Source organism: Poromitra crassiceps (genome assembly GCF_964638095.1).
Source record: "Poromitra crassiceps genome assembly, chromosome: 8".
Classification (NCBI taxonomy): Eukaryota; Metazoa; Chordata; class Actinopteri; order Beryciformes; family Melamphaidae; genus Poromitra; species Poromitra crassiceps.
In genome coordinates, this window is record NC_139629.1 from 16,681,715 (window position 1) to 16,694,941 (window position 13,227).

Here is a 13,227-nt window from a genome sequence, read left to right on the forward strand (position 1 = left end):
GAAAGTTCAACGTACAGAGGGTGTATGGTTTATTGAACAGGTTTTAAAGTTCATTTTATAAAAGATGTCAAGAACACTTATTTAATCAGTAGGATATATAAGCACAATATGCATTTCAAGATGAAAATAAGTATAAATGATAAGGTATCAAAATAATAATAATAACATAATTGTAAATATTGCAGTAATTAAATTCATTTTAGCTAAAACCTTCTAACTGTAGATATAACATTCTTGGTGCTGAAACAATAACATTATTTCAGGAGTTTTTGACCTTCGAAATCCACAGTCCTCTTTCATATGAGCAAAAGCTATGAGCAAAAGATTCAAAGAAACATGTGGTGGCTGTGTGTGTGTGTGTGCAGCCCGCTCCTATTTTTAGTTTCATTTTCACGTATGCTTTCTCGACACACAGGCCTTCAATGAGGAAATGCTTGTAAGTCACTGACAGGCAGAGAGAGAACTGTTATCAATTTAGGCTTTCATTGTTAGGTGCTTAAATGAGGAAATGTTTGGCTATCAATAAAAAGGGGGAAATCTTATCAGTGTGTGTGTGTGTGTGTGTGTGTGTGTGTGTGTGTGTGTGTGTGTGTGTGTGTGTGTGCGCGCGTGTGTGTGCGTGCGTGCGTGCGTGCGTGTGTGTGTGTGTGTGCTATGACACTGGGCACAGACAGGCTGCTGTTATGTGACAGGCGGCTGTTGATGTTTATCCGTGGGTGGTAGCCTACTCACCAGTGGGGTGAAGCACTGTCTATATTGGTGCTGAACCGTTAATTGATGCAGGTAGAGCGTCGGGCGCTGTCCTCGGTGCTGAAATATTTGAACGCGACTGGCAACCTGTTTATATTTTGTTCTCCAACAAGCTTCTGACGATGTGGCTTCACAGTAGCCTATGCTTCCTTTAGATAACAGCTTGACTTAATTGTGATAATTTGTGTTTCTGGATAAGATATGATATATCAGCTATTTTACAGTTGTCATTTTTTTAATGAAGACTTCGGTTTTGCTCCAGAGATAAAAGCACAGAGGCGCTTTTATTCTGAAAGAATTTTGGACCGGAAGTCATCATTTCAGATGGCGGCGGAAGTTGGAACACAGCCCAGATCAGATAGCAACCTGATTAGCAACACTAAACAAATGTAATTTGCAAAGCTTTTTTTAAATATATATATAGCCTACCAGGGAAGAAATGTATTCAGTTGTAGATTAATAGGCGACAGAAAATACAACGGCTGCCTAACTGGGGTGAAAACTACACTGTAAAGAAAACGAGCTGTGATAACAACCCCTGAGATTTTCTTGATTGGAATCCAAATCTTACAACATGACACCCTGTGGCAGTTATGTGGCAGCCGTTGAGCCCGTCTCGACACTTTTACTACAACAAGCAAAACGGCCGGAATAATTTCTCGGTGCGAGATGAGTGTCGTCGTCGGGCTCTGGACCAGTTCCCGAAGGCTGTGACATGAAATCTCCGGTAAGAATAAAGCCATAAATAACGAGACCGTTAACCATGCTTAGGAGTAACGTTGCCCTGTCTAGCGTTATGTAACGTTAGCTAGCCTATTATAATCGTATGATTCAGATTTTCCTGTCGCACCTGTGTCCCCCTCCTTAAGAACATCGGTTCATTCCGCTGGGTGTGTGTGCTCAGCCTGTGCCTGTCGCTGTTGTTTTGGTGCGGCCATGTGATGAGATCAGACAGCCCCTCGCCTGTGCTCAACTCCGGCCTCAGAGGCTACACCAGGATCACTGCAGCAGGCACCATGATGAGCATGACCCAGGTGAGGAGGCTCTGCACCGCTGACAGCCGCCGCTGTTGTGCCAACAAGTGGTTGTCGTCAGATTGCAGATTTAAACTTGTAAAAAGGGCTGAATTGGTTATAAAATCTAGGGCACAGAGCAGGTAAAATAATGCAGTCTGTAGGGTAATTAGTATAGGCTACAGGCTTTTGTTGACTGTCGTTTGTGTTTATTTATTTTTCCCCTTTATTGTTTTAACCTACTTTGGTGTATGACTCCCCTCATATGTTACACCCACGAGGAAACAAATGAGGGGAGTCTTACACCAGTGTAACAGTTGAAATAACAATGTATTAACTAAAACTAGGGAAAATAACTAGACAACACAAACTACATTAATGTGCATCAGTGAGGACTGAGGAGTGAGAGAGAATGATCTGAAGGTCTTATAAACCCAATCAGTGCACCATGCCCAGGTGCACCCAATCAGCGAAGCCCAACACCAGGCTCCTGCAAGACAGGACCAGGTCCAGGAGAGCGGGAGGATAGTCACAAAAGCTAAAATCTTATCAGATGGGGGACCCTGGGACAAAATCTTATCTAATTGGGGTCCATGGTCTAATTGGTGTCAGTTTAGGGGTCCTTAAGGGGGAATTATGCTCACCCTGCCGTCAAGGGCGCGTGGGTGGAGCGAGGGGCGGGCGCGTCAAATTACGTAAATTTGTTGGGCATGGTTATTCGCTAGCTCCGTCGGGCACTCGCGCGGTGCGACATTTTTTTCCTCACAGCGCGAGCAGCGCACGGCTTCTCTCCAAACATGTCCGCTTTCGAGCCACTGAGCCCTGAACACTGAGCTGTGTTTTCGCCACATTTCTTGACCCATGTGGTAGGCTATAAACTTAGATTTGCAACTGTTCGTTTTTAGTCATTTCACCAAGTAAATGTGTTGTGTTGAGAGCATTATTGAGAGAGATTAAAAGCAGCACAGAGTAGTAGGCTATCAGGGCTGAGAAGTAAAAACGGCTTTCAGTAAAAACAAGTTTGGTGAGTCCTTCATGTGCTGATGTGCGGTCGTTTGAGAGTGAAAGCGCACTCAGTACTGCACAGAGTTTCATTGCGACTTTTCACGGGCTGTTCTCACCATTGTACAATACATGCTGATCACTTTCTGAGTATAATGGCATCACCCCCAGCGCGAGGTCTACACGGTGACTCACGGAGACTCGCGGGGCCCCACCCCCACGGAGCTTTGCTCGAGTATAAGAGCACCTTTAGTCTCGCTGGCCAGCCTCCTCTCCCTTCCGTCCGAGGAGTCTGGCGCCGCAGGTCTCCATAACTGGGATAAACCCTCCTCTGCTCTCCCATTGGAGGCGTCGGTTTCAGTGGCAGCCGGATGTCCACCCCCCGTTTAAGAAGCTCTGTCATTGGCTCCGACCATGTCAATCAGAGTGGCTTCCGCTCCCTCTTCCCTGTGTGTTGCTGTAAATAGTCCCCTGCCGCCTCAGGGAAAACAACAACGCTAACTAGCTAGCAAGCTAACGGCAGAAACCTACACGCTGAAAACGGCAAGTTGGATTGTTTGAAACTATTTTCCAAGGGCACTGCCGCTAAGCGCCGCCCATCGCAATCCCACTATGGAGACCTGCGGCGCCAGACTCCTCGGACGGAAGGGAGAGGAGGCTGGCCAGCGAGACTAATGCCGCGTTCGATTATAAGTGGGATGTGGCAAGTTGCCAGTTGCTACTAGCAAAAATCAAATAAAACGCCACTATAACTTGGAGTTCCAACTTGGGTATGATTTCTCAACCCCCAGTAGCTCCCACTGCGTCATTTGACGTCATTTCAAGATGGCCACGCATGTTGTTTATGGTGAGAAACATCGAACTTTTATCAGATTGAATGAAACTTGTCGTTTTGCGTCATGTTACTTGCTACTTCCCAGTGCAATCTCGAACGCAAATAGGTCGGATATGACGCGTTGGCCACTTGCCACTTGCCAGCTCCTACCATAAACGAATGCAGCATAAGGGGTCCTTGACGTGACCACTGGCCTATTATACCTATAAACTAATGTAAATTTCATTCCTGATTGATTGATTGATTGATTGATTGATTGATTGATTCATGGATAGAGACAAAAGATTCAAGGGATAGCATGTAAAAGCGTAAACACATTTCCAACATGGGCCCCGATATTTTACAAAACAGGACAGACAGTAACACAAAATATAGTCATCTAAAAACTTTTGCGGGAAAAACCCCATGACAATCATAGTAACACCAATAAACACGGTACTTTGAAATCCTGTCATAAAATCTTCAATTTTTAGTCACAATCAAATTACATCAGAAAATACTAGCTTGAATTGTCTGATAAAGGTGAAAATACCAACAAAATAATCTAAACTACATAATTGGCTGTTTTCTCATTTTCCTCAACAGTTCCTGGACAAGCATTGCAGCCATTGTGCCTTGGTGTCGAGCTCGGGTCAGATGCTCGGAGCGGGCGTCGGAGAGGAGATTGACCAGATCGGATGTGTGATCCGTATGAACAATGCGCCCACACAGGGATACGAGAAGGACGTAGGGAGTCGTACCAGTGTTCGGGTGGTGTCCCACACCAGTGTGCCCCTGCTGGTGAAAAATGAGCACTACTATTTCCAGCAATCGGCAGACACCACGTACGTGTTTTGGGGTCCCGAAAGGAACATGAGGCAAGATGGGAAAGGACACATCTTCAATGTTCTCCTGAAAATAGCAGAGAAGTATCCCAGTGTCAGAATCTATGCTGTGACCAGAGAGAAGATCCAGTATTGTGATAGTGTATTTCAGAATGAAACTGGGAAAAACAGGTACAGTAAGTTTATAACAATAGACAGTAATGATACAGTGTGTATTGTATGACTGAATTTTGACAATGGAAGAGTTTTAAATGGCCTTTTCAAGCCTGAATGTTTGCTGTCTCACTCAGAATGAAGACGGGGGCGTTTCTCAGCACTGGTTTCTTCACTATGATTCTGGCCATGGATATGTGTGATAGCATTAATGTTTATGGGATGATTGACGATAACTACTGCAGGTGAGACATTTGAAACTATGACCTGACTTGATTATTCTGGCTGCACCATTGTTTGTTTGTTTTTACAATGTGCTATGCTAAGTAAGCGTTATTTACATCTGGCTCTCTCTCCTCTTCCTGGCAGTCGAGCCAATCACACTGTTGTTCCATACCATTACTATGAGCAGCACCGGATCGATGAGTGCAGGATGTACAGAGTCCATGAGCACACGCGTCGCGGCGGCCATCGCTTCATCACTGAGAAGGCCATCTACGCCAGATGGGCGACCCGCCACAGAATGGAGTTTAAACACCCGTCTTGGAGCCAGTAGAGAAAGGACATCCTGAAACTCAGATGCTGTTCCTTCATCCCTGGTGGCAACGCTGTTGTTCACTGCTCCTGGCTACATGTCCTCAATCTGATTTCTACTGTGTGCAGCATTACCAGAGCAGGAACTTTATTGTCTACGGGCAGCTACAGGCAGACTCAAAAAATGTGTCCGGGATTTTCACCATTTTACCAGGCAAACGGCTTTTTCAAGTAGAGCCTGGTTGGATGCAGGTCACAGTGGCCGGTGGAGTGGACCGACTTACCTGCAAAAGCCAAATTTACCAGCATTTGACTGCTACCTGGTGGTAATGTGCCACCCTCAGTATTGCTACTGAATATTTCAATTGTATCAGTATATGTATGGACAAAGCACATTTATCCAGACATTTGTGAAAGTATATTGTACCAAAGCTAACAACATTCATTTCTTTACAACTGTGCCTTCATTTTGATTGTATTATTTTTTATTTGTTACATTGTATGCTCCAATCTTGTGTAATTCGAATGTAAAAGCTACATTATGCAACTTTTCTCTTTGAGACAGGAAGTGCATCGTTAGTCCTGCCCTCCTCCTTCCGCAGTTGGTCAAGTTCACGCCCCAGCACCCGTCGGTCATCTTGATGAGCTATCTTCTATCCCGAGGCTGAGCTAACTGCTATCCATGCAGCCACCACGGGTGCTGAAGAGAGCAGACGGTGATGCAGCCAATCTGCCCATCGTTGTTGCTATGACTTCCCTATGTTGTGGTCACTAGCCATGCCACTGTGTCCATACAACACAGCAAACAGCAGAAGGGCCCTAAAACATCCCCACCATCATTGAAAAGCCCATTTCAGGCAAATGTATGCAGAGGGTCACAGATGGAAAAGGTGTAATATTATAAAAAAAAAAATTTTTACATTTCTAAGTTGCATATTGAAGCTTTAAGCAATTTACAACCCTTACTGCATTTGGCTACAGCCTCTAAAGGGCTTCAAGTCATACTAAGCTTTTAAATCAAGGAAAAGATGGATATTTGCATGGGAACAATCTTCAGATGATGTCTCGTATCATGAACTGAGTGTCATTCCAACATGTAGTGTGTGAACTTCTTACATGTGGCATCTGAAGCCTCTGATGGGAGGGAAATCTGCTGTAAGTTGTGGTCAAAGAACTGGAGTCTTGGCGTCTTTATCATGTTTGACATTTTTATTTATTTAATTGACCTGATACAGTAAACGCCACACAAGATGTTTATATTTTAGATATTTCTGGTCGCAATCATCATTGGTACACATTTTCTTTGCTACTTCATAACTGCTGTTTTGAATATAAATAACTTGAAACTATGTCCTGTGCCACATTTCGAGTTAAGTCGTTTTTAGATCAACTTAATACAAATTATAGCCCATCTAGTATTGATGTGTGGTTACATAATCATTGATTTTATTATCAGAAATCTGTTTCAGAAAGTGTTTACCCTATAGTATATAGGTACCTACTGTATATTGCTGCCTATTTACGAAGAAATGTATAGTACTGCCTTTTGAGTTGCATATTAATGCTTATTTTAGGTCTGATTCCAAAGACTTAATATTTGCACTAGTGAGTCGCAAACTATTTGACTGGAGCCTAATGAACATTTCACATTATGTATTGTTTGAACTATTACCTGAAAAAGTATTGTAAATGTATTTTCAGTCAACATTAGTAGCCTATTTATGTAGGCTACCAAACTGCACAAAATAAAATGAAAATCTGACGTCTGTTTAAGTAAAAGTATTCAAATGTTTTGAAAGATATGTAAAAGTCCTGAAGGGCTTGAATAACAGTGAAATTTGGCATTAAGTCCTAAAATAGAAGTGTGTTTCCCAGCGATAACAGCTCAGTTAGACCCCCTGTTTGTCTAATACCTAAACAAAGCAGGGAAGCTGATAAACTGAGCATTCATTTCCTGAATATCAATCATTAGCCCACAGGGCTTCCAACTTTTGACTTCAGCTTGGAGTGAGCTATGTTAATGAAATTAACATTATTTGTGATGAATTGACCCACTCGACCTCTCTGTGGGTTTATGAAACAACACCTTTTTTCACATCACTTCACAAGACTTTCTTTTTGCTATGTGTGTGGGTAGCATTTTTGATATAGGCTATAATAGTTCTATATGAGATATAAGATTTTAGTCTCTTTCAAGTCTATCTAAATAGAAGTAGCCTGATATCTAAATAAATTATCATCTTAATACAGAACCAGAGCAAATAATGGTAGAAAATGAATACAATATAGACAATATGAACAACTTACGCTTTAAAATGAGGGCACAAAACATACATGGTTGGGGGTGGCGGCGTCTGGACAGTGAGAGAAAGGTAATTTAAAACATGTCCTGCATTTCCACACCACCTAACCTCTTGTCAAGAAACAGCAACCCTGTATTTCATCTTGGGACCCAAATGAGAAATGTGAGAAGAACCATAGACAGTAAAAGAGAACTTGAGAGTGATAAGAGGATCGTTTGAGTGACGTCTGGCAGCTATTTAATAACGTTATAGTTGCACGGATTTTTTTATTTTTATTTCAAATGATTTTTCTGTCAAGGAGGTTCTGCTGTACTGCAGTGACGTCATCATGTTGATGACGCCAGCCAGCAAGTGGTGGCGCAGGAAGGAAGATGGGCGACGAGAGGACAGATCAGACAGCAAAGACCCGAACACAGCTGAAACCATGAAACGGTAAGTAAGCCGGACTCAGCCTCTGTAACCTACATGGTGTGTCCGCATCTTAATCGTAGAATAGAGGGTAGCCTACACTGCATTGTCTTGTCTTGCTAAATTGCTGATCGCTGAAGGTGCGTGAGTACCGTTAGCGGACGGAGCAGGGCCGCGTGAGAAATGGTGTTGTTTTAATAATAGAACCGAATATGACTGACTGTCATGTCTATGCTAATCAAATAACAGATACAGGACACAATTTGCATGTTTCATAATACGCCAAGGTTGTAAATCCCTGAAAGATATAACATATTTATACTTATTTAATATTAAATAAGTGGATAGCCTATTTCCTATTTAATATCGATTTTGTGCAATAATCCAATGTGAAATAATATCCACACTGAGCTAACGTTATCTGGAACTTAATGCACCTATTGCTTTTATTAGCGGTATTGGTATTAGGCCTATACTATTATTATAACTCACTCACTATTATGTATTCTATCTTACATAGGCCTATTGCTCACTCAATACTAAAGATTGTAGGACAACGCACATATTTGACACTTTATTCTATAATATATAGGCCTACTTTTATTTCTATTTTATTGTCCTATTCCTTGTATGACATACATAGGCTACATTAGCCTATAGGAATACACCAATAAGATAAGTGCTAAAGGGGAGGGGTGGGGGTAAAATGGGCACTCTAGGCTAAGGTGTAGGCTACATAACATGAAAAGAGGTACACTCTAATGACCAGAACTCTTTTTGAATCATGAGTCGTCTCTTCCCAGGTATGATGAGAAGCCATCACAGCCAATGTGTTGGTGCACAGCTTGATCGGAAAGCATGGGGCCCAGGCTTATTGACAAGGTGAGGCAGCTCAGCAGCGGGAGGGGTGTGGCTTATTGACAAGGTGAGGCAGCTCAGCAGCGGGAGGGGTGTGGCTTATTGACAAGGTGAGGCAGCTCAGCAGCGGGAGGGGTGTGGCTTATTGACAAGGTGAGGCAGCTCAGCAGCGGGAGGGGTGTGGCAGCTCAGCAGCGGGAGGGGTGTGGCAGCTCAGCAGCGGGAGGGGTGTGGCAGCTCAGCAGCAGGAGGGGTGTGGCTTATTGACAAGGTAAGGCAGCTCAGCAGCGGGAGGGGTGTGGAAGCTCAGCAGCAGGAGGGGTGTGGCTTATTGACAAGGTAAGGCAGCTCAGCAGCGGGAGGGGTGTGGAAGCTCAGCAGCAGGAGGGGTGTGGCTTATTGACAAGGTAAGGCAGCTCAGCAGCGGGAGGGGTGTGGCAGCTCAGCAGCAGGAGGGGTGTGGCTTATTGACAAGGTAAGGCAGCTCAGCAGCGGGAGGGGTGTGGCAGCTCAGCAGCAGGAGGGGTGTGGCTTATTGACAAGGTAAGGCAGCTCAGCAGCGGGAGGGGTGTGGCAATTGTGTCATACTCAATTTCATCCTGGTGCCACATCAGCATTATGGTTGCCCTCAAAGGGCTGGATGTAAATGTGACACGATATCAATGTATCAAGCACGTGTTATCATATTTCATAATTGCCCGATTCGATTATTCTTGTTTTTAGTATTAACTTAATACTTAATAACTTAATTATAGTAGCCTACGACTATGATAACAATAGCTATTTTTAGCCATATTGTGAAGAATTGTATTGCGCAAATTGTATACTTTGCTAGCTCTCACGGGCCACATAAAATGAGGTGCCGGGCCGGATTTGGCCCCCGGGCCTTGAGTTTGACACATAGGGGGGTTAGATCAATGATTCCTAAACTTTTCAGCCCGCGACCCCCAAAATAACAGTGCCAGAGGTCCCGACCCCCACTTTGGGAACCACTGAAAATACAACCTGTTCCGAAACCTTTAGAAGGTTTCTGATTCAGTGTGTAAACATGACCTAGATATGGACTTGATGTGCAAAAAAAGCCTTAACACGGCTTTTGTTATTCTTTCTACTACACAGCCGGGCCATCAGAACCAGAGGCTTGTGATCTTCGGCGTCGTCTTCCTCCTGACGACACTCCTCATCCTGTACGGCTCCAACAGTGGGAATGACGCCATCTACGCACCCTTCCGTGTTGGTACAAGCCACCGTGCTATCAAGTCCACAGACCTGAAGAAATGGGCTGGGAAAGAGGGCTATGTGCCCGTCTATGGCAACAAGGTACAGTACAAGGGACACACAAGTTATTAAGCATTACAGCTGCAATTTAGGCCACATTCAGACAGAGGGTGCTTTCTCACTGAGAACGATTGCCTTCGTTCCGTTCCGTGCCCGGGCACGTTTAACGCCCCCCCCCCCCCCCCCCCCCCTCTCTCTCCCCTGCTGGTCAGCTTTCACATTACAACATTTCTTCTGTGCTCGGAAACGGAACAGAGTGCACTTGCGTCATCAACTACGCCGGGAGTGTATCCTCACCCGTGTGTTGTCTATGAGGTTCGGAACGGTTGGCTTTCACATTCGCAAGTGTTCCGTGGACGGGCAAGCCAAAGCGCTCCCCAGACCACCTTTTCAAGTGGATCCTGTCACGGTTCCCCGTTGCGCGCCCGGGCGTTCACACTCATCAAACGTTCCAAAACTGGGGTCAATTTGGGGACAAGTGTGGCGCGAGGGAGGCACGGTAGCGCAGTGGTGGCGCAGTGGTAGCACTGTCGCCTCACAGCTAGAAGGTCCTGGGTTCAATTCCCACCTGGGACTCTGTGGGTGCTGAAGGCGTTTCCCCCCCCCCCCCCATGTCTTGAGTGCCTACTGCCCAGGTGGGCTATCTCGTGAAAAGGGCCTTTCTGTGTGGAGTTTGCATGTTGTTTCCCCGGGCGCTGTACACTAAAGAAAGCTGCCCCCCAGAGGAAAGACATGCCTCGATGGGATAAATGCAGAGAATGAATTTCACAGCGCCACTCAGCGTGTGCGTGTGTCTGCGGTGTGTGGTGTTTGTGAGTGTGTGTGTGTGTGTATGTGTGTGTGTGTGTGTCTGCGGTGTGTGGTGTTTGTGACAATAAAAGACGGGCTTGTCCGTCCCTGTTTCGGGTTTCGTTTACCAAAGGGATGAGAGGGGCAAAAAGATCTAATTTCGCTGAGTCCAGATTTCTCCTGAAGGAACATTCCCTCGCTGCTGACAGCTGGCATTTTACACTTAGCTTTATATTCGTCTCTTCCTACGGGAAGAGAGGTTTTCCTGCCAGTGACCGTACCTTACACCAGAATTTCATTAGGGCAATTAGCTTTAAAGTGCTTGTCTGGTCTAATTGATCTCAGCCTAAAGTTGACTTTCATATTGTACTTCCTCTCCAGACGATGACCTTGCATTGCCATGACTGTGCGCTGGTGACGAGCTCCAGCCATGTCCTGGGCAGCGGAGCAGGAGAGGACATCGACAGTAAGGAGTGCGTCATCCGTATGAACGACGCCCCCACCTCCGGGTACGAGGCCGACGTGGGGAACCGGACCTCTGTGAGGGTGGTGGCCCACTCCAGCATATTCAGGGTGGTCCGGAGGCCCAACGACTTCCTCAACGGCACAGGCAGCAGCCCCGTGATCATCTTCTGGGGACCCCCAACCAAGATTGGGAAAGATGCCAAAGGCACCTTGTATAGACTGATCCAGAGAGTCAGCATGACCTACAGTAACCTGTCTTGTTTCACTATCACGCCGAACAAGATGCGCAAATTTGATGGTCTGTTTCAGAGGGAGACGGGAAGAGATCGGTGGGTATTTAAGGAGGAAAGAGTGAGAGAAGTGTTGAGCAACTGTTTGACCCGTCTTGAGTAAATGTAAAGCAGTGATACTCAACTTGCGGCCCGCAGGCCACCCGTGTGATGGAATTGAAAAAAAAAAAAAAAAAAAAAAAATCTTTACAGTGCACCTGAACGCAACCTGCAAGATACCCGCTGAATAAGTGTCCAAATGTTCATGTCATTCTGGCCAATACTCCACTTCTGTTATTGCATTTCAGTCTGGAATATCTTTCAATAATATATGATTTAGCTGCTAAATTGTCAAATACTGCCGTCTGCTCGCTACCCAGGCACTTATGTATGTACTAACTTAACCTAACTAACTATCCGGTGTGCACAACATTGTCAGACTAAACTCCAGCTGACACCCCAAAAACCTACAATCCGCTACAGAAAAATGTATATGGTTTATTAACTGGCCCCTGGCCTTCTATCATTTCACAAAAGTGGCCCCTGGGCAAAGCAAGTTGAGTATCCCTGGTGTAAAGGAATTCTTTCCATTTTCACAAAGTCTCGTGTTTTCCCTTTTGTTTGCTTGACTCAGGCAGAAGTCTCAGTCCTGGTTGAGCACAGGCTGGTTCACCATGGTCATAGCCATTGAGATGTGTGATAACATCAGTGTGTACGGGATGGTTCCACCCAGTCACTGTGGGTGAGTATGGCAGTTTACTGAAGATGTACCGGTAATTAAAGGCACATACTACATTTTATCAACCCGTTACATGCCACACGATCATAAATCAGTGCAGCTTCTCAGGGCTCAAAACCAAACTGTATGTCTGTAATGCAATACTAAAAATATAGTTAATTTATTTTAAAAGAAGCTGTGAAACATTCACATATATACAGTATATATACTGTATATATACTGCTGTATTGGCATGCATGTATTGCATGTATTGCTCACAAAATGTTATTGCCCTTAGGTTTACATGCATGCGGGGGGGTGTTTAAGTCATAAGATGAATGTTCTCTTATGACGTCACTGATAACATCATCAGTCTTATGACATCACTGATGACATCATCAGTGATGTCACAAATTCCTCCTATGACATCATCAGTGGGACAAAAATGTAAACAGATTGCCCTAATTTACTACTAGGGATCTCTCGCGCGCTCGATTCAGGCTGGCCCTGCAGCTCGCCCGCTGCGTGGCCTTGCCCGCAGCTCGGCTGCTGTGTGGCCCACTGATGATGTCACAGTGGGATTGATATCACTGATGTCACAGTGGGATTTATGACATCACTGATGATGTCACAGTGGGATTTATGACATCATGGATGATGTCAGTGGGATTTATGACATCACAGTGGGACAGAGAAACAGAGCCCCAGCTCCCATTTACACTGATAGTTGTTTTTCATCTCTTTTTTTTTTAACACAAACCGAACCCCTGCAATATTATTTGCTTTCTCTGCATAATTTTTGTAATGTTCTTTTTCTAGAAAGAAAATGCCAACCAAGAAGATGCCCTACCACTACTACAAGCCCAGGGGGCCTGAAGAATGTGTCACGTACCTACAGAACGAGAGAGGCCGGAGAGGAAACCATCATCGCTTTATCACTGAGAAACAGGTGTTTGCACGCTGGGCAAAGCAGTACAATATCACCTTTAATCATCCCACCTGGTGAACACTTTGAAAACCAGAAGAAG

General features: G+C 44.8%; 2 protein-coding genes across 2 annotated transcripts; both read left to right on the forward strand.

The window, feature by feature from the left end:
- The first annotated feature begins 1,120 nt into the window (after positions 1–1,120).
- On the forward strand, positions 1,121–5,948 carry st6galnac4 (ST6 (alpha-N-acetyl-neuraminyl-2,3-beta-galactosyl-1,3)-N-acetylgalactosaminide alpha-2,6-sialyltransferase 4). Its single transcript, XM_083641683.1, has 5 exons — positions 1,121–1,477; positions 1,620–1,784; positions 4,186–4,595; positions 4,715–4,822; positions 4,947–5,948. Exons 1-5 carry the CDS (start codon positions 1,466–1,468, stop codon positions 5,131–5,133), a joined length of 882 nt encoding a protein of 293 aa, XP_083497809.1. The 5' UTR covers positions 1,121–1,465; the 3' UTR covers positions 5,134–5,948.
- A 1,814-nt stretch (positions 5,949–7,762) lies between these two features.
- st6galnac6 (ST6 (alpha-N-acetyl-neuraminyl-2,3-beta-galactosyl-1,3)-N-acetylgalactosaminide alpha-2,6-sialyltransferase 6) lies at positions 7,763–13,205 on the forward strand (the record flags this gene model as incomplete). Its single annotated transcript, XM_083641637.1, has 6 exons — positions 7,763–7,846; positions 8,626–8,704; positions 9,800–10,000; positions 11,129–11,541; positions 12,116–12,223; positions 13,019–13,205. The coding sequence occupies exons 2-6, from the start codon at positions 8,681–8,683 to the stop codon at positions 13,203–13,205; spliced, it is 933 nt and encodes a 310-aa protein (XP_083497763.1). The 5' UTR covers positions 7,763–7,846; positions 8,626–8,680.
- Positions 13,206–13,227: the final 22 nt, after the last annotated feature.